Below are 22,297 nucleotides of genomic sequence, written 5' to 3'. Positions count from 1 at the left end.
ATTTTGCCTTTAAAATTTTTTTAACATATAAAAATTTTTTATGGAACCAAACCCAAACCCTTTTATTTTCTTTTGGCTCGTCTTCCACTGTTTTAATGCTCAGAGAATCCTTCCTCTTATTAAGATCTAATGAATATTTAAAGTTTCAAGACTTTCTAGCCCATAATATTGATCAATTTATCAGTCCTTGTACCATTATCACATTTTGATTGCTCTTGGTTCCCCCTCACCAGTCTTCTTTTCCACAATATTCTTATTATTGTCTGTAGGATCTATAATACGATTTTATTTGTAAAATAGGTAAATTGTCTTATCTTTTTGTTAGTCTAATGATGAGTTTATAAATTCTGTCAATTTTTTTCAAAGAACCAACTTTGGCTTTGTCAATTTTCTCTATTGCTTTTTTTCTATTTCATTGATTTCTCTTATCTCCCTTTTCATTCTATTTACTTTGGGTTTACTTTGTTCTTCTTTTTCTAGATTTTTTTTTTTTAAGATTTTATTTATTTATTTGACACAGAGAGAGAGAGAGCACAGCAGGGGGAGCAGCAGGCTCTCAGCTGAGTGGGGAGCCCAATGCAGGGCTTGATCCCAGGACCCTGGGACAATGACCTGAGTCGAAGGCAGACGCTTAATGACTGAGCCACCCAGGCACCCCATTTTCTAGATTTTCAAGGTGAAAACTTAGGTCACTGATTTTAGACCTTTCTTCGTTTCTATTAACTGAATTATTTAAAATATTAATTAAATTATTTAAAGCTATGGTTTTATTCTGGTTTTGACAACATTCCTTAATTTTGAAACACTGAATTTTCATAATCACTCATTTCAAAATCTTTTCTAATTTCTCTCATGATTTCTTCTTTGGCTTTTTTGTTTGTTTGTTTGTTTTTTAATTTTATTATGTTATGTTAGTCACCATACAATACATCATTAGTTTTTGATGTGGTGATATGTTTTTTTTTTTAAAGATTTTATTTATTTGACAGAGAGAGACAAAGCAAGAGAAGGAACACAAGCAGGGAGAGTGGGAGAGGAAGAAGCAGACTCCCTGCTGAACAGGGAGCCTGATGTGGGGCTCAATTCCAGGACCCTGGGATCATGACCTGAGCTGAAGGCAGATGCTTAACGAATGAGCCACCCAGATGCCCCATGATTTCTTCTTTGATCCATGGCCTAATTATTTAGGATTTTCCTTCTATTTTATTGATTTCTAATTTAATTATATTGTGGACAGAGAACATACTCGCTATGATCTCAATCCTTTGAAATTTATTAAGACTCATTTTATGGCCCAGAATATGGTCTTGGTGAATATACCATCAGCGCTTGAAAAGAATATACAGGCATACCTCAGAAATATTACAGGTTTGGTTCCAGACCACCACAAAACTGTGAATATCACAATAAAGCAAGTCAAATGAATTTTTTGGTTTCCCAATGCATATAAAAGTTATGTTTACACTACACTATTAAGTGTGCAATAGCATCATGTCTTAAAAATTGCACATAATTAAATTTAAAAATATTTTATTGCTAAAACATGCAAACTTTCATCTGAGCTTTCAATGAGTTGTAATCATTGATCACAAACCACCATAACAAATATAATAATAATGAAAAAGCTTGAAATATTGTGAGAATTACCAAAATGTGACACAGAGATACAAAGTAAGCAAACGCTGTTGGGAAAAATGATGCCAGTAGACTTGTTTGGCACAGGGTTGCCACAAACCTTCAATTTATTTAAAAAAAAAAAAAGCAGTATCTGCAAAGTGCAGTAAGACAAGACATGCCTATATAAGCTGTGGAGCTGAGGTTGCTGAATGTGGTTGGTGTTCTATAAATGTCAGTTAGGTCAAGAGGGTTGATGGTAGTGTTCAGATTTTATAGATCTTTATTGATTATGTTGTCTAATTCAATCAAGTGCTGAGAGAAGGGTGCTAAAAATCTCCAATCAAGTTGTGTTTTTTTCTATTTCTCCCTTTAATTCAGTCAATTTTTGTTTCTGTATTTTTTAGTATAGTTGACAGACAATGTTACATTAGTTTTGGGTGTACAACTTAGTGAATTGACAAGTTTATACATGATGTTATGTCCACCACATGTATAGCTACAATCTGTCCCATTACATTGCTATTACAGTATCACTGACTGTATTCCTTATGGTCTGCTTTTCATTTGTTTCTGTATTTTGAGGCTGTTATTAGGCACATACACATTTGTCATTGTTATATCTTTCTTAAGAACTGGCCCTTTTATTTATTACAGAGAGCGAGAGAAAGAGAGAGAGAGAGTGAGCAGGGGCCAGAGGGAGAGGGAGAAGCAGGCTCCCCACTGAGCAGGGAGCCCAATGCAGAGCTGGATCCTAAGACCCCAGGATCATGACCTGAGCCAAAGGCAGATGCTTAACCGACTGAACCACCCAGTCGCCCCAGCCCTTTTATTCTTTTTTTTTTTTTAAAGATTTTATTTATTTTATTTGAGACAGAGAATGAGATAGAGCATGAGAGGGTCAGAGGGAGAAGCAGACTCCCTGCCGATCAGGGAGCCCAATGCGGGACTCGATCCCGAGACTCCAGGATCATGACCTGAGCCGAAGGCAGTCGCTTAACCAACTGAGCCACCCAGGCGCCCCCAGCCCTTTTATTCTTAAGAAATGTCCTTCTTTATCTCTAGCAATATTCTTTGTCTAGAAGATTACCTAAAATGATATAAGTATAACCATTGTGACCTTCTTACAGTTTTTATGATATATCTTTTTCCATCCACTTACTTTTTTTTTTCTTTCAAGATTTTATTTAAATTGTAGTTAGTTAACATACAGTGTAGTATTAGTTTCAGGGGTAGAATTTACTGCTTCATGACTTGCATATGACACCCAGTGCTCATTACATCAAGTGTCCTCCTTAGTACCCATCACCCATTTACCCCATCCCCCCACCCACCTCCTCTCTAGCAACCCTGTTTGTTCCCAATTGTTAAGAGTGTCTTATGGTTTGCCTCTGTTTTCATCTTACTTTATTTTTCCTTCCTTTCCCCTATGTTCATCTGTTTTGTTTCTTAAATTCCATATATGAGTAAAATCATATGGTATTTGTCTTTCTCTGACTGACATATTTTGCTTAGCATAATACCCTCTAGTTCCATCCATGTCATTGCACATGGCAAGAGTTCATTCTTTTTGGTGGCTGAGTAATATTCCAGTGTGGTTTTGTGTGTGTGTGTGTGTGTGTGTGTATCATGTCATCTGCAAACAGTGGAAGTTTGATGGCTATTAAGGAGGGCACTTATTGTGATGAGCACTGAGTGTTGTATGTAAGTGATGAATCACTAAATTCTACCCTGAACCTAATATTACACTGTATGTTAACTAACTGGAATTTAAACAAAAACTTGAAAAAAGAAAAAATAAATAAAATGTGTTTCTTGTTGATAGCTTATAGTAGGGTCATTTTTTTGATCTGCTCTTATAATCTCCACCTTTAATGGAGTGTTCAGTCCATTTATAGTTAATGTGATTATTAAAACTTTTCATATTTGGGTCTAACATTTTACTATTTGTTTTATGTTTGCTCTCTCTGTGTTCTGTTATTCTATTACTTCTCTGCTTTATTTTGGATTAATTTTTATTTTTTAGGATTCCATCTTAATTTATTGCCAATCTTATTTTTGAACATTTTCTTGATTACTCTTGACCAGGAAACTTAGTAATTATCTGTCAATCTCATTCCCCACCCCAACACTACAAAGCAAAACAAAACAAAAAATTAAAGATAAACCATCTTGCCATAATTCCAATTAGATTAGAATTGAATTACATTTATAAATTATTTTGGGAAGAAATACATATTTACAATATTTTATTCCTATGTAGCTATTCCATAAGTCTCTCTATATACTCAATAATTTTTTTCAGTAGTTTTGTGGTCTTCTTTATCCAAATGTACATGTTTCCTGTTAAGGTTACATACATGTATTTTGCATTAATGTTAATATTGCAATGACAATTATCTAATTTTATTCTACTTTTTTATGCCCAGCACACACCTTCTGGGAATTTTTTTGAAATAAGCATTGAGATAAAAATTGAGACAAAGTTGAAGACATGAAATACTATAAAATGTATTGTACTATATCATCCATCAATAAACTTATAATTTCAACAATTTAATATAATGGGGGGTATAGGAATAAAATATTCTAATCCACATAAAACTGGCTAAATGTGACTAATTTAAATGAGCAACAATATAATACTTATTATAATAACATATTTTAGCATTAAGTGGTTAGAATTTTTCTAAGGCTTTATGCATATAAACTCATTTAATATCCATAAAACCAATGGCAAAAATTCTTTTTTGTTTTAAAGATTTTATCTAGGGGTGCCTGGGTGGCTTAGTCATTAAGCGTCTGCCTTTGGCTCAGGTCATAATCCCAGGGTCCAGGGATCGAGCCCCACATTGGGCTCTCTGCTCAGCGGGAGGCCTGCTTCTCCCTCTCCCACTCCCCCTGCTTGTGATCCCTCTCTCGCTGTGTCTCTGTCAAATAAATAAATAAAATCTTTTTTAAAAAAATAAATAAAATAAATATTTTATCTATTTGTCAGAGAGAAAGAGAGCGCACAGCAGGGGAGCGGTAGGCAGAGGGAGAAGCAGGCTCCTCGCCTAGCAAGGAGCCCCATGCGGAACTCCATTCCAGCTCATGACCTGAGCTGAAGGCAGATGCTCAACCGACCGAGCCACTCAGGCGCCCCGCAATGGCAAAAATTCTTGTTTCCATTTTACAGATGAGAAACAGGGAGCTATGTACTCAAAATGCTACCTCCAGTACACACTCAACCAGTGTGGCATCAGTCTGGTCTTAACTGCTACACTGTGCTGTCTCTACTGATCAAATAAAGCATATCTTAATTTTCAGTTTCAATTGCCAAATAACAGAAATAAGCACCTTACTGTTCTATCACTGAATAGCAGAAATCACTATTTGGAGAAAACTAGGTCTTTTAAAATTAACCGATAATGTTGCTACATACACATATGTAAATAAAAAGACCAACTAATAACCTGGAGAATTTTTCACACTGAGAAATGAAAAGTTTGTTTAGAAGTCAGCCACATGAACTATGAAGCCAAATCAATTTTGAACTGCCTTTGACTGCAATTTAAATCATCCCTATCCTGAGATTCTTTTTTTTATAAACAGTTATCAACTGAGGGCACCTGAAATTGAAAACAAAAACATAATGGGGGAACTGTGCTACATTATCAATACTCAGAATCTTTTTAAAAAATTGCCTCTGCTTTGTACTCTGCTCCAAGACAGTTTGATACTAAAGAATTAAAATTACCTGAGGGGCACCTGGGCGGCTCAATTGGTTAAGCTTCCGACTCTTCATTTTCACTCAGGTCATGATCTCAGGGTGTTGAGATGGAGCCCCAAGTCGAGCTCTGCACTCAGTGGTGAGTCTACTTAAGATTCTCTCTCCCTCTTCTCCTTCCCCTGCTCGCTCACTTGCTCACTCTCTCTCAAATAAATACATCTTAAAAAAAAAAATTCTTTCTCCCTCTGTCCCTCCCCACCCCTGCTTACATGCATGAGTGCATGTGTGTTCTCTCTTAAAAAAATTACTTGAGGTTCCAGTGTAGTTTTTTAGAAATAAAACTTTAGCTTCTCATATTACCTGATCTGATGAGATTTCTGAATCAAATATAGTAGAATCAAATAAATTCAATCCAGGAGATCTAGAAGTATAATTTGTAAGAAAAGAAAATCCAGGGGATTCCTTTTGTGTTTGACCTTCAGGCATTATATTTCTATTTCTGTTACAAAGAAATAATAATAAAAATGTTAAAAATAAAAAAATTAAAAAATGTTAAAAATATATTACTAAATATTGCAGACTGCTAAACAATAGCACAGAAGTAAGAATTAGCACAGTAGGGAAAGGGAGAGAATAGTTATTGAAGTGAAAAACCTCTTAAGAAAAAGATGGTTTGAGGTGGAAAATAATGTTAAAGTAGAACAATCAATTATGGAATAATAATGAATTCCAACTGAGAACATACTGTCCGGCTCTATTCTAGGTATTTCCACTGGCATTAACTTACTTATTCCTCACAATAAACCTATGAAATAGGTACTATTATTACCACCTCCATTTTACAGAAGAAAATTTTGGAGCATAGAAAGGTTAAATGACTTTCTCCAAGAAATGTAAGTGCCAGAGTTGGGATTTGAATTCAGCAATCCCGATTCAAAGTCCCAGCTCTTAACTTTGAGGCTATACTGTCTCCAAGATCTTGAAAGACAATTACAAGATTTTAGTCTTGATGAGGAGGCAGCCATTACATATTGTTGCATAAGGAAGTTAAATTATAAAATGATTTGGGAAAAATAATTAGAGAGCACAGTGGTTAAGTGAATTCTGGAGGTAGAGCTGCCTGTATTTTTTTTCTTTCAAACATCCATGTCTTGGCTTTAATACTGTGCATATTGGCCTCTATGGCACTACAAGTAAACATGAAAATAGTTCCCATTTCCATGCACAAGTATTCAGCTACTACACCATTTAAAATTAGTATGGACAAGGTAACCTTTGCAATAATTAATATCCATTTGGATAACTACAATTAAATGAATATTAAATCAAGCAAGAAATAGGCTATGTTCAACATGCTCTAGATGTCAGGGTGTAATATTCAATGTTATTTAAAACTTAATTTTCTTTTTTTCTTTAAAGGGACATCTTTTCTATATGTGGGTGCTCAAATGAAAACTGAGGAATTCATTCATTCTTTGACCATAGGAGCAAAATTCAGACAAAAGAGAGTGCTTGCCTCCTCCTCTGAAAGAATACATTTGCTCTTTATCTCTCTCTCCAGGCATCATTTCTCATATTATTAATGAAAATGCTTACAAGTACCAACCCCAAAATTCTGTCTTCAAGGATAAGTTATAAATTTAAAAAAGAGTGGTTCATTATATAAAAAAGTCAAATTCCAGCAAAACTAATGCTAAAAATGACATTAAATTTCTTAGCATCCACGTAATATATTTTCATGAGTTTTCTATTATGTGCAGATTTATTTTCCTTAAGAAGTAAAATGAAGTTTGAATAGTACAGTCTGTGTTGTGGTGACATCAGCAACTGCCAGTTCTTGCTCATCAACGAGTCCCAATTCTTTCAATGTCTTGGAGAGATTTGGCCTTGTTCGTTCTTCAATAGAGGTTACTGACTGTAAGTAAAGTGTTCTATTTTTTTCCCTCTAATGCGGCTGTGATGGCTGGAGATTTCATCTGCAGAGAAGCACTTGGTTAAATAATCCAAAACCTCCTGCAGTTTAGTGGATGGAGAAAACTGAATATTTTGAGGAAGCTGGCTACAAGCTGGGCAGTTTTCCTTTCTCTCTGCTTCAGATGTGTACGTTTATAGTCCATCTACATCACTGAATACCAAGTATAAGAGGAATATATGTACTTGTGGCTATTTTAAAAACCTCAGTGACACACACAGCTGCAATAACTGCATTTGTAGAAGCTACTGCAGGAATGATTCGTTTTACTACACCTTGAGTGAGTCTATAGGTAACACCCCTAGTATTATATTGTGATGCTCTCTCCACGGACTTTTGGAAAATCCACTGAATATGATCAGGATCATTTATATCTAATGGACTCCTTCTCCAAAAGCTGCTCCTTAGGCCACTGCAGTATCCTTACGTACTCAGTACAGTGTTCTGGTAGCCTGGGCATAGATGCAATGGTGCACACGGGAAAATTAATCTGTGAAGGATAGTTTTAGTGTGCATTCAATACAAGCAGTCATTCCAGGCAGAATCACTTGGGCATTTCCTTTAAAACCTTCTGTCCCCCCATCTATCAAAGGAACAATGGAGCTTGGATCTAATACACCATCTTCATAATTTAGAAAAGATATCAGCATGCCATTTATCCATCTTCTGGCTACGATAGAGTCCAGTCCACATACAATTATATGAAATTGTTGATAGAAAGTGTCATTAAAATCCTGAAATCTTGTTGAAATGTGGAACTACATTGCAGTTAGGAACTCTGTCATTTAGAAATTCTGCAGCAACTTCAGCCTTAGGTCTTCCAACATCTTTAGGCCTATATAAAAACTGCCTATTTAGATTGGAAACATCTATAGTGTCCATGTCTATAACATAAATCTAAAACCAGACAACGCCAGATTTTTTAGGAACTCACATCCTAAGCTGCCAGCTCCAATGACCAGAACTTTACATGTATCTAACAAAAACTGGAGAGATTCAGTGCTCAGTTCGAAATCAGGGTGTGTGAAGGGTCCAGATCGCTCGAGGAACTTCTTTACATGGTTCCAGCAAACTTCTCAGTCTCCAGTGTTCCCACACCCAACATCAACAGCCATTTTCTCAGCCAGCAGCTCCTCCATTCTCCTTCTTTTCTTCTCCAGCTCCTCGCCATCTGCCATATTGTCTCCCAAGCTGCCTGCATTTGAATCTCAACTCTATCACTGACAAGTTCTATCACCTGGGATTGTTTCCTCTTCTATAAAATAAGCATAATAATGTATTTACATCTCATAAAGTTGTGCCTATTAAATGAGCAATATTTATAAAGTGTTTAGACACAGTTAATGCTATTGTCAAATAAGATAGAAATCTGAAAATACTTCCATAACTGTCTCCATTGACCATCAATGAGTCACTTAACTTTACAGATCAATTTTCTCATCCATAAACCGAGGTTTTAGCATATGGCTGCCATATCCTTTTACAGTTCTCATATTTGATGATGAGTTCCACTTTGAATATACTGTGTGTGAGTCAACAGCGTGACTTTAATATATAAAACTCTTACTAGCAATTTAAAATACAGAAGTAGAACATGGGTGAGAGAAATTTGAAGTGGAATCTGTTTGACATATGTTTTAAAAGAATCTTAAAGTTTGTAGTTTAAAAAGGGATTAAACTAAACAAAAAGGTTAAATGCAGCCTATTCTCTTGGCTGTAAACTACGAATCTGTGGTTTCCAAAGTTAAATAATCATGTTAAGAGATATTTCTGCCTACCAAGGTTACTTAACAGATGGCAATTCTTGCTTTAGACACTACAACATAAGGAAAAATGACAGCTGGAACATTATTCAATGATGCCCACAATCTACCATACATGATAGTAGCTTTTTAGCTTGACATTTAATATTTTTCCATACATTTTTTATCCTTTGGAAAATCTTAAATGTATGTACTATTACACTGGATAAGTACTCAGAATCTATACCATCTTCAGCTGAATGCTGTAGGAAAAATGGGGAAGAGGTTCTATGAAACAAGAATGGTAGAATGTTAATAATTGTTTAAACAGGATACTAGGTACATGGAGGTTCATTACACTAGTCTCTCTCCTTTGTGTATTTGAAATATTCCATAATAAAACCTTTTTAAAGTTACAGGAACTAGACATTTTACTATTCCTATTATTTATAAAATATTGGCTCAATATATACAGATTTCTTTAATGATAATTATTAATTAAAATCCTACATTTCAAAAGAAGGGGTTTTAGGAAACAATAATTTCTCCAAAGGTTCAGGTGTTTTCACAGCTTCAGGGGTTCTTAAAAATAAAGGAATTTCAGGAGTTTGTAGAAAATTCTCAGCCTTTTCTTCTACTTCAGCACTATTATTTTCTATTGGTTTCCCAAAATGTTCTGCACATATAACCTGCAAATTCAAAATAATAGAAAACTATAAAAATGAATGTTATTTTTTAAAGAGGTTATTACATTAACAAATTCACATATGTAAAAATGTGTGAGGAACAACACCATATTAATCTATGATGTTATCATTTCATAGACAAAATAAGTAAAATAAGAATAACTGATGAAAGTGATACCAAAATATAATTGTGCAAAATATGGAAAAATAATTATTTTTAATTTTCTAATTTTTCTTTTCTTCCCAGCTCTACCTCCCTTACCTCTACCTGAAAAAGGAAAGGATAACCAGAACATAATCAAATTGATGAAGAAAAATGGTTAGGAATGATTTTTTTTAAATTTCCACATCATGTGCTGGCTCAGGAATTATATATGACACAGGAAGGAAAAAGTGATTTAATTCTAAGAAATCTTATTCTCATTGGCTGTGTTCTTTGTACATTTTTGTCCTTAAAAATTCATTACACTACTTTCTCTGCAAAGGTTGAGAACATGAATACTAATTTTCTTTTATATCATTTTGTAGGGTAAGAATATGATTTCTCAAATATGTTTGCTATACTAAATCCTATTTCAGAAATAATTTGGGTCTCTCCACCAAAAAAATTCAGAATGTTCTTTTTACCTGTTTTTCTTGAGCAGAATTCTACTATGTCATTTGTCTTGTTTTAACCCTTAGTAGCTACCTTAGTAAAGCCAATAAACATTGTCTACATCTATCATTAAAATTTTCCACTATTAAAATATATTTTGAAAATATTTTTGTGGCAACCACTGGTCTTGAACTGCCTTAGAAAATCATTCAATTTTACCAAACAAAATTGTTTTCTTCAGTTGTGATTTAGTTGTGGCATCAATATATATAGTCAATTATTAATGACAACTCTTTGTATATTTTCCTGTAAACTTTTTGTGGCTTCATTTTTTAATCTAAAACTCTTCTAAGGAATAGAAGCTTTAACACCACAGGAACTTGATTACCAACCTAAAACACCTAGTCCTCACATATATAATCTTCATTAAACTTAATCTGAAATTAAAGTGGAAACATTTTAAATTGGAATATTTTGCTTAGAAATTAGAAATCAAACATTTGACTTACTTGTGAAGTACATTTTGATTCTCTCAATTGTCTTACTGTACCTTTATCTTCACACTCAGCATCTGTTTGTTATAGGAGAACAAACTTTTTTCTTTTGGCAATTTAATTGTAAATAAAACATACAAACAATAAGAAATTACCAATATTTGTTTTTGACCTACAAAAATAGCAATTTCATACAGTTTAACCCAATCCATACAGATAAGAGAATAAAACCCATATGAACAGTTTAACAAAGAAAATTATAGAGAATACCCATGTAACCATCACCCAGGTAAAGAAACAGAACATCATACATACTCCAAAAGGCCCCATATTCCTCATATCATCCCCTTCAGAGGTCATCATTTTCCTGACTTCTGTAAGGATTATTTCCTTGATTTGCTTTCTATAGTTTTATCACCTAAGTAATACAGTTTATTTTACCTGTTTTAGAACGTTATATGATAAAATGGTAATATAGGTGTCCTTTGTCTTGCTTTTTTTGTTCAGCATATGCTTGTAAAATTCATCTGTATTGTTTCATATAGACATAATTTGCTTACTTGTATGGGTGTAAAGTATTCCATTGTACAAACACAACATAATATACCTATCTATTCTACTAGCAAATGGGCATTTGGGGTGTTTCTACTTTGAGACTATTACAAACAGTAATGATATGAACATGCCTTTACATATATACTTGTACGTATGTACTTGTATTTCTCCAGGTATATACCTAGGAGTGGAATTATGAGGTATAGAGTATATATATCTTTCATTTTACCAAATTTTAAACTATTTTCCAAAGTTTAGTTTCCAAACTAACAATTTTTGTTGTGGTACCTAGCCATCCCAAGTTACCTTAGGAACTCATTCAATTTCACCAGACAAAACTATTAGCACTAATTATAATTTAGATATGGTCTCAGTATACAGTCATTTATAAATGAGTTTCCCCCAATAGTTGTGAGAGTTCTTATCGTCCTATATTCTCATTAATACTTAGTATTGTCAGACTTTCTGAATTTGCTTATCTGTTGGATGTGTAATAGTTCACTGTGGCTTTATTTTTCAGTTTCCTAATTTGCTGAGCATCTTTTCATATGTTTATTTACATGAGTTTCTCTATTTGAAGTGCCTATTTGCATATTTTGCACATATTTCTAATTGGGTTGTCTGTCTTATTATTCTTGGTTTGTAGAAGTTCTTTGTACAATTTTGGAAACCAGTCCTTTGACAGTTTTCTGTGTTAAAAATATATCCTCTTGTCTTCCATTCTTTTTTTTTAAGGTTTTTATTTATTTGAGAGAGAGAGAGAGAGCGCGCATAAGTAGGCAGAGTGGCAGGCGAAGGAAGGGGGAGGAGCAGACTCCCTGCTAAGCAAGGAGCCTAACTCAGGACTTGATCCCAGGACCCTGAGATCATGACCTGAGCTGAGGGCAGACGCTTAACAGAATGAGTCACCCAGGTGCCCCTTCCATTCTTTTTATAATGTCTTTTGATGAACAGAAATTCTTAAGTTTACTATAGCCAAATTTATCAACCTTTCTGATTGGGCTTTTTAATTCTTATTTAAGAAATTCTTTCCTACCTTGAATAGATGTTTTTCTATTTGATCATCTGAAAGCTTTATAGTTTTGCCTTTTGCAGTTAAGTCACAACTATTATTTTCACCACTTATTAACTTCCTCAAAAGACAGGCTTGGAGATTGTTGAAGAGAGTCCTTTTTTTCTTCTAAGATAATTACATGCCTTTTTGGGTATGAAGCCTTAACATATATGCTGAACAGCAGCTAGACTGTGCCAGATATATGCATTTCCCCACATATCTGTATTAGGGGTGCATTGTTCCTAGAGATCAGCCATTCTTCCCTTGTCTAACACTCTATCAGCTTAGTATATATAGAGGATTATAAATAGGTGGAACAAATCACAGAAAGGTTCCCCTTTCTCTACATCCTCACCAAAACCTGTTGTTCCCTGTGTTGTTAATTTTAGCCATTCTGACAGGTGTGAAATGATATCTCATTGTACTTTGATTTGTACTTCCCTGATGATGAGTGATGCTGAGCATCTTTTCATGTGTCTGTATGTCTTCTTTGGAAAAATGTCTATTCATGTCTTCTTCCTATTTTTTAATTGGATTATTTGTTTTGGGGGTGTTGAGTTTTATAAGTTCTTTACATATTTTGGATACTAACCCTTTATCAGATAATGTCATTTGCAAATATCTTCTCCCATTCCGTAGGTTGCCTTTCAGTTTTGTTGACTGTGCAGAAGCTTTTTATTTTGATGAAATCTCAATAGTTCATTTTTGCTTTTGTTTCCTTTGCCTCAGGAGATGTATCTAGTAAGAAGTTGCTATGGCCAATGTCAAAGAGGTTACTGCCTGTGTTTTCCTCTAGGATTTTAATGGTTTCCTGTCTTACATTTAGGTCTTTCATCCATTTGAATTTATTTTTATGTATGGTGTAAGAAAATAGTCCAGTTTCATTCTTTTGCATGTGGCTGTTCTCCCAACATCATTTCTTGAAGAGACCGTCTTCTTTCCATTGGATAGTCTTTCTTGCTTTGTCAAAGATTAGTTGACTATATAGTTGTGGGTCCATTTCTGGGTTTTCTGTGTTGTTCCATTGATCTATGTGTCTTTTTTTTTTTTAAGATTTTTTTATTTATTTGAGAGAGAGCAAGAGAGCGAACGAGCGATAAGCAGAGGGAGAAGCAGGCTCTCCGCTGAGCAGGGAGCCCGACTCGGGGCTCGATCCCGGGACTCCAGGATCATGACCCAAGCCAAAGGCAGCCGCTTAACCAACTGAGCCACCCAGGCACCCCTGTGTGTCTGTTTTTATGCCAGTACCATACTGTTTGATCACTGCAGCTTTGTAATATAACTTGAAGTCTGGAACTGTGATGCCTCCAGCTTTGTTTTTCAAGGTTGCTTTGGCTATTCAGGGTCTTTTGTGGTTCCATACAAATTTTCGAATTGTTTGTTCTAGCTCTGTGAAAAATGCTGTTGTTATTTTGATAGGGATTGCATCATATGTGTAGATTACTTTAGGGAATATAGATAATTTTAACAGTATTTGTTCTTCCAATCCATGAGCATGGAATGTTTCTCCATTTCATCTTCATTTCTTTTATCAGTGTTTTGTAGTTTTCAGAGTATGGGTCTTTCATCTCTTTGGTTAGGTTTATTCCTGGGTATCTTACGGTTTTTGGTGCAATTGTAAATGGGATTTATTCCTTAATTTCTCTTTCAGCTGCTTCATTATTGGCATACAGAAATGAAACAGATTTCTGTATGTTGAATTTGTATACTGCAACTTTACTGAATTCATGTTATCTGTTCTAGCAGTTTTTTGGTAGAGTCTTTCAGGTTTTCTATATATAGTATCATGTCATCTACAAATAGTGAAAGTTTTACTTCTTCCCCACTGATCTGGTTGCCTTTTATTTCTTTTTGTTGTCTGATTGCTGTGGCTAGGATTTGCAGTATTATGTTGGATAAAAGTGGTGAGAGTGGACATCCCTATCTTGTTCCTGACCATAAAGGAAAAGGTCTCAGTTTTTCCCCAATGAGGATGATTTCAGTTGTGTGTTTTTTCTGTATGGACTTTATTGTGTTGAGGTATGTTCCCTCTAAACCTACTTTATTGAGGGTTTTTATCATGAATGGATGTTGTACTTTTTCAAATGCTTTTTCTGCATCTATTGAAAGGATCGTATGGTTCTTATCCTTTCTTTATTTTTTTTTAAAGATTTTATTTATTTGAGAGAGAGAGACTGAGAGAGAGAGCACATGAGAGGGGGGAGGGTCGGGAGGGTCAGAGGGAGAAGCAGACTCCCTGCCGAGCAGGGAGCCCGATGCGGGACTCGATCCAGGGACTCCAGGATCATGACCTGAGCCGAAGGCAGTCACTTAACCAACTGAGCCACCCAGGCGCCCCCTTATCCTTTCTTTTATTAATGTGATGTATCATGTTGATTGATTTGTGAATACTGAACCACCTTTGCAACCCAGGAATAAATCCCACTTGATAGTGGTGAACGGTTCTTTTAATGTACTGTTGGATTTGGTTTGCTAGTATTTTGCATCCATGTTCATCAGGGATATTGGCCTGTAGTTTTCTTTTTTAGTGGAGTCTTTATCTGGTTTTGGTATCAGGGTAATGCTTGCCTCATAAAATGAATTTGGAAGTTTTCCTTCCTTTTCTATTTTTTGGAATAGTTTGAGAAGAATAGGTATTAACTCTTCTTTAAATGTTTGGTAAAATTTACCTGTGAAGACTTCTGGTCCTGGATTTTGTTTGTTGGGAGACTTTTTATTACTGACGCAATAGAATGAGCCATTTTTAAAACTTCAAAATAAAAGTTTGTAATCCACATGATACAGACAAGAAGAAGTGAATACTTTTATATAGCCTAATATATATATATATATATATATATATATATAAGTGGAATAACTGTTATTCATTACTGGATTACCAGTATATGTATATATGTATATGTACATATGAGATGTCTTATGTTACATATTATGTTATATATATTATGTATTTACATGTACATATATACATACATATATATACATAAAGAGATAGAACGAGTTTTTTTCAAGGGTGTGATACCCTTAAAATTTTCCAACAGCTAGTTGACTCTAGCATAATAAACTCATATACACATACATATATTTATATATACATTACATATATATATATCCTGTGACCTTTTTATGATTTTATTCAAAGAAAATAATCCAAGATAGTGAAAGATTTATGTAAAAGAATATAGTAGCATTAGGAAAAAAACCCAACTTGGAAACAATAAAATAGTTAATGTTTTGAAAAAGAATGGCTAAATAATTAAAATAAGTCAATATAAAAATAATTCAATATTTTGAGAGAATGGCTAAATGAATTATAGCATATCCTTACAATGGCATATGATACAGTCATTAAAAATAAAATCTATTTAATGGCATAGAAAAATACTCTAACAGTATATCAAGTGGAAAGAAAAGGTTACAAAATTATATATAGTACTGTTTCAAATTTGGGGGAAAAAAATAAAAGAACACACATATACATAGGAAAAAAGGACAAGAACATATACCAGTATGGATGGTGTCGGTTATATCTGGGTGATGGTATCTTTGTTTCTTTTGTATTTTTCTCTGTTTTCCAAATCTTTCACAATGAAATATTTTATATTTAGTGAAAAATGTTTTTAAAAACCAGGCATGGATGGTCAGTTAACCAGAGAGGCAAACAATCCAAATAATGTATTTAAATAGTATAAAAGCTGGATATAATTTGTTACTCCCACTTCTTAGGAAAAATATAAACAGCAAATACCTGTATCTCCTATTTCAAACCACTGACTGCAATTTGATTGTCTCTGTGGGGTTAACAATCTAAAATACAATAAATAAATTTTTATATTATTTGCTGATTTATTAATTTCAGAAATTAAAACATTTTTCCTATTTTAAAAGTTACCTGAAATGCATCATATTTTGTGAATTTTTAATAGCCACAGAATTTGAGCATTTTGAATGGTTATTCAGAGTAGAGTCATTAAGTACCTGAACAAAAGAAATTAAGTATTAGAACTGGCTACACAGATAACAAAAATTTTTTGCTTGCCATGGCTACTGAAGGTTCTCCAAGAACATTGTCATTCTCCTCCTCATCATTAGCAATATGAACAACAACTACAAACATTAACTGAAACCACTACATACAAAATATTAAGTCAAATACTGGGAAAGTTTAAGACTCTTAAGGAATTTGGTATTTTAGACAAGTATAACAACTATGCTTGGTAGTATTTCTACATTTAAGATAAACTTAAAAATTTTTATCCCGTATTTATTACTAATCAAGTCAATCTTACCATTTTCTCAAATGATTTGTGTCTATTCTCTATAACCTCTTAAACTGAACATAAAAAAGCAAAATAGCAGGTTAAAAGATTAAAACCTGAGATTTTGTTTTTTATATATGTATGAAAAAGGTAATATTTCATTTTTAACTTTAAATTTTATTTAATATTAATATCTAAGCCACTGCTTTACTAATGTTTGTATTGTCTGTTTCAAGTCATTCATTCTCCGTGAGTCACTCATTTTGAAGAGTTCCTGATTTTTCTTATTTGACTCAACATAAAAATATCTTTTAATAGGAAAATGTATCCCATTTATTTTTGTTATAACAGCCATTGGTCTTAATTCTGTAATCTTATTGTGATTTTAGATCATAAAAAAAGACCTTGCCCCTTAAAGAACATTTGTCCCTTAAAGAATAAGTGTTGTTAATTTCAATGTATGTTTTAAACAAAATACATTTTGTATGGGCTCCCTGGTAAAAGTATTTGTACAAGTTAAGTAGTTGTTTACAATAGATGCCAAGAACTAAAATGGCCGAATATTTGCATTTTTATTTTTAATAAGTACTATGAACCAGTCCTCCAAAGTAATTACACCAAATTACATTCCCACTATTGCTGACTTTAATAGATATTATCAAATGTTGTAGTGTATGCAAATCTGATAGGGGAAACCAGATATCTCGTTGGTTCAATATGCATTTCCCTGTACCCCTGAGCTCAAGCACCTTTTGTTTTGTGACACTTTTTCTGTAAACTGTTTTATCTTTTGCTTATTTTTTGCCTAAAAATTAATTTGTATTAGTATTTATATATTATACATTCTGTATACCAATCTCCTATCCATTCTGTCATTCTCTTTAACTTTGTTGGTGTCTTTTGTCACACAGAATTTTTTTATTTTGATGTAGTCCATTGATCAATTTGTCTTTTCTTACTGTTATAATCATTGCATTTTGATAATGTTTTAAAATGTTCTGGGATGGAGTGCCTGGGTGGCTCAGTCAGTTAAGTGGCTGACTCTTGATTTCAGCTCATCATCTCAGGGTTGTGAGATTGAGCCCCACACTGGGCTCTGCACTGGGCATGGGGCCTGCTTAAGATACTTTCTCTCCCTCTCCCTTTACCCCTCCCTCCTGCCCCCCTGCTCGCTCACTCTCTCTCCCACCCTAAAAAAAAAAAAAAAATGTTCTGGGATGATGAAAATGTTCTGGAATTATTAAGACAGTGGTGATGGTTACACTACCTTTAGAATACACTAAAAACCACTGAAATGTACATTTTAAAATGAATTTTATGATAAACATTTTGATATCTAAGAGTATGAGTTTCCCCTACGTTTTAAAAAAAAATTATTTTAAACCTTTATTTAAAATTATTTATTAATCTGTTGATGTAATGTCAATATGCTTGATAGACTTTTCTAATGCTAACTATCATTGTAATTCTTGGGAAAGCCAAGTTTAGTCATAACATATTTTTTTATTTTTTTTATTTTTTTTAAAGATTTTATTTATTTATTTGAAAGAGAGAGAATGAGAGAGAGCACATGAGAGGGGGGAGGGTCAGAGGGAGAAGCAGACTCCCTGCCGAGCAGGGAGCCCGACGCGGGACTCGATCCCGGGACTCCAGGATCATGACCTGAGCCGAAGGCAGTCGCTTAAACCAACTGAGCCACCCAGGCGCCCTAGTCATAACATATTTTTTTAATGTTACAGTGCCAAATTAGGTTTGCTAATAATTTATTTGGATTTCTACATGTATGTTCATTCTTGAGACTACTGTATAATTTTTTCTTTCACTATCTTTGTCCTTGCTACCTAATGAATTAGCCATGCATAATTTGCTGGCTAGTTTCCAACTTCTATATTCTAGAATTGCTCATTAATAATAAATAATAATAAAGAGATTGCCCTCAACTAGCAATTTTGCCTCCCAGGGAACATCTGACAATGTCTGGAGACATTTTCTATTGTCTTTTCTTTGGGGGGAGGTGCTATTGGCCCCTAGAAGGTCACAAGATAACCCTACAAAAAAGGATTATCTGGTCTACAATGTCAATGGTGTCACAGTTTAGAAACTCTGATTTAGTCCTTAAAGGTTGGACAGAATTCACCCGAAAAACTGATTCTGGTGTGTTTTGAAAGGGGTGTGTGTGTGTGTGTGTGTGTGTGTGTGTGTGTGTGTGTGACAGAGGGAGAAGGGAGGCAAGTAAGTAATGGAGGAAAGAGGAAAACAGAGATTTGCTTACATTTCAGTTTCACTTACATTTCCATTTCTTCTAGTTTATTGATCTATTCATGTCTTTCTTTTTCAGTCTATTTAACAATTTATATTGTCCTAGAAAATTAACGCCCTCACCTAAATTTTCAAATTTATTGATATAAAGTCTTGCATAGTATTCTCTTAGGACCTTGAAAACATTTCTTCCCTATGTACGATGATATGCACTTTTTCCCCTTATTATTCTTTTCTTTTGAGAGGTGGGGGCTTCTCTTTTTTTTTTTATACTTGCTGAAATTTTATTTTATTGATATTTAAAAGTTACTAACTTTTGGCTATACTGATTAACCTAACTTTCTAATTTCATTAATTTCTGCTTTTCTCTTTATTAATTCCCACTTTCTTTGGATTGTTATTTTCCTGTTTTGAGTTGCGCTTTTTTCATACTTTGAACTTTTCATACTTAGAGTTCAGCTAATTTTAATCTTTATTTTCTAATATACTTGTTTTCAAATACAAATTTCTGAAGAACAATTTGGCTACATTCCACAGGTTTTGGTTTATAGTATTCTTCTAAATAGTTTTTAAATTTTATTTTGATTTCTTCTATAACCCCCAAATAATTTGAAAGTGTGTGAATTTCTTTTTCCTCTGCTAAATACTTTTTTGAGAGGAGGGCTTTGTTTGTTGAACTTGTTTTTTTATATAGTGGTAAATAAAGAGATCAACTTTTTAGAACTGGTTGAGATATCCTTTTAGTTGTAGTAAATGGCCAATTTTAGTGAATACTGCAAATATCAGGAAAAGAAAGCATAGATGAGCCTGAGAAATGACACTGTAGAAATGATGCTATCAGCCCTGATAAGTGAACCTGAGTCTCTTACTTTAAATTTCATGGGCAGGTAAGAGAAAAATAAATATTTATCTTGTTTAAGATGCTGTTATTTCATTCATTTGGTTTTGTATTGTTACACATGTAGCCAAACTCAACCCCTAAACTCAAGATAGTACTTTTTTTGAGAGAACTATTCTTTTTAAACTGTGGATTCAATACTTTCTTGGAATTCTATCAATTTTTACTTTATATATGGTGCATCATGGTTCTTAGGACTTACTGAGTTATTCTTTTTTAAAAAAATATGGAATATATTTATCCCTATTAATGCTTTTTGTCTTAAACTCTATTTTATATGGCATTGTTACATCTGCTTTTTGTTTGCATTTGTCTGGTATATATTTCCCATTTCCTTCTACCTTCACCCTTCATTTGTCAAATTGTTTCAGCTCTTCTGTTTTAAAAGTATATGGCTATACTACTCTGGAAAATAGTATGAGGTTCCTTAAAAAGTTAAAAATAGAACTACCCTACAATCCAATAATTGCACTACTAGGTATTTCTCAAAAAATACAAAAATACTAATTCGAGGGCACCTGGGTGGCTCAGTTGGTTAAGCGACTGCCTTCGGCTCAGTCACAATCCCAGGGTCCTGGGATCAAGTCCCACATCAGGCTCCCCCTGCTCTGCAGGGAGCCTGCTTCTCCCTCTGCCTCTGACTGCCACTCCCCCTGCTTGTGCTCTGTCAAATAAATAAATAAAATATTTAAAAAAAATACTAATTCGAAGGGATACATGCACCTCTCTGTTTACAGCAGCATTATCAACAATAGCCAAATGCAAAGAGCCCAAATGTCCATCAACTAATGAATGGATAAAGGAGAGAGATATTCATACACACATACACATACACACACACACACACACAGAAATGGAGTATTACTCAGCTATAAAAAAAAGAATGAAATCTTGCTATTTGCAATGACATGGATGGAGCTAGAGAGTATTATGCTAAGTGAAATAGAGAAAGACAAATACCATATGATTTCACTCATATGTGGAATTTAAGAGACAAAACAGATGAACATTGGGGGGAAAAAAGAGAGAGGCAAACCATAAAACAGACTCTTTATAAACTATAGAGGACAAACTGAGGGTTGCTGGAGGGAAGGTGGGCAGGGGAATGGGTTAAATGGGTGATAGGTATTAAGGAGGGCACTTATTGTGATGAGCACTGGGTGTTGTATGTAAGTGATGAATCACTAAATCCTACACCTGAAAGAAACTAATATTACACTGTATGTTAACTAACTGGAATTTTAAAACTTGGAAGAGGAAAATAAAGTATATGGCTATATTTGTATATATATTCCACAGAAGCACCTCTGTCACATTTCTGATTATAGATTTGTTTGGAACTATTTATGGCATCTTATTTATTTTCTATTTATAATGTGTTCTAGCTATTTTATCCACCCTTCCATTCCTGCCTTTTGTTGGACTGATTAAGTTTTCTGTTTCATCTTTTTTCTTCTACTATTTTAAAACTTACACACTTCATTTTATTTATGTTGGTTACCCTTACATGTTTAATATACATGCATGAATTCACATTTTTCCAACAATATATAAGTAAATCAGTATTCATTTCTTCCTCTACCTCCATCCCCAAACAAAAAGAAAGAACTTGGGTAAACTTCTTTTCCTTCATTTATCTTCCCACCTTCAACCCATATCGATCTCATCTGAAATTTTAGTACTAGATTTTAAAATTTTTGTAATTAATACATATTCAGAATTAGTAAGTTTCACTAATTACTTTGGTTACCACTACATCTGTCAGTATGTATTAATTATGAATTAATGAAAGACAATCATATTTTTCATTGAGAATTTCCCTATGGACTATTTTCAGGAAGAATGGGGGAAGATGGAGATGTGCCACACCATAAACTAGCTTTCTGAGTGGTATGTTCCTTGTTTTTCATGAGCATCATGAACCCCCTGGAGTACCATCTATCTCTCTAACCCAAGATCCCATACTTACTGCTTCCGCCTGGAGACAGTCATCCCATTGCTGATGACTGCCCAAAGGCAGAGGGGATATGAGATGAACTGATATTAACTAACTTCCACTGAAGTAACCCAACCAATTACCCTATTTATTATCCTCACACCTATACCTTCTCCAAGAGTATTCTATGCAAGTCATGGGCCACAATTTCCCTCTTCAATCCAATCCTGTTTCCTCCTTCAGAAATATGTTTTTGGTCTACTGGATACAGGGCTTGGTTTTTTTTTTTTTTTTTTTTTTTTTGAGTGTGTGTGTGTGCATGCAAGCATTGGGGAGGGGCAGAGGGAGAGAATCTTTTTTTAATTTATTTTATTTTATTTTATTAGGTTATGTTAGTCACCATACATCATTAGTTTTTGATGTGGTGATCCACGATCCATTGTTTTCGTATAACACCCAGTGCTCCATGCAGTACGTGCCCTCCTTAATACCCATCACCAGGCTAACCAATCCCCCCTCCC

At 34.1% G+C, this 22,297-nt stretch overlaps 1 protein-coding gene and 1 pseudogene across 1 annotated transcript in view; both read right to left on the bottom strand.

Moving 5' to 3' along the window:
• The window catches only part of C9H14orf39 (chromosome 9 C14orf39 homolog), a 59,678-nt gene that overhangs the window by 5,766 nt on the left and 31,615 nt on the right, over nucleotides 1-22,297 (bottom strand). Inside the window, exons 12-16 of the mRNA XM_081830431.1 lie at nucleotides 16,317-16,402; nucleotides 16,173-16,231; nucleotides 10,831-10,892; nucleotides 9,551-9,729; nucleotides 5,687-5,825 (exon numbers count right to left, since the gene is read on the bottom strand). Coding sequence (XP_081686557.1) covers nucleotides 5,687-5,825; nucleotides 9,551-9,729; nucleotides 10,831-10,892; nucleotides 16,173-16,231; nucleotides 16,317-16,402 — 525 coding nt within the window. The remainder of the gene's footprint in view (nucleotides 1-5,686; nucleotides 5,826-9,550; nucleotides 9,730-10,830; nucleotides 10,893-16,172; nucleotides 16,232-16,316; nucleotides 16,403-22,297) is intronic.
• Nucleotides 6,652-9,541, bottom strand: LOC102744592 (NEDD8-activating enzyme E1 catalytic subunit pseudogene; annotated as a pseudogene).

Source organism: Leptonychotes weddellii, chromosome 9, assembly GCF_054177405.1.
Source record: "Leptonychotes weddellii isolate Sample4059 chromosome 9, ASM5417740v2, whole genome shotgun sequence".
NCBI classification, from domain to species: Eukaryota; Metazoa; Chordata; class Mammalia; order Carnivora; family Phocidae; genus Leptonychotes; species Leptonychotes weddellii.
Note: the sequence above shows the minus strand (reverse complement) of the source record. Positions and strands in the feature narration are given on the sequence as shown.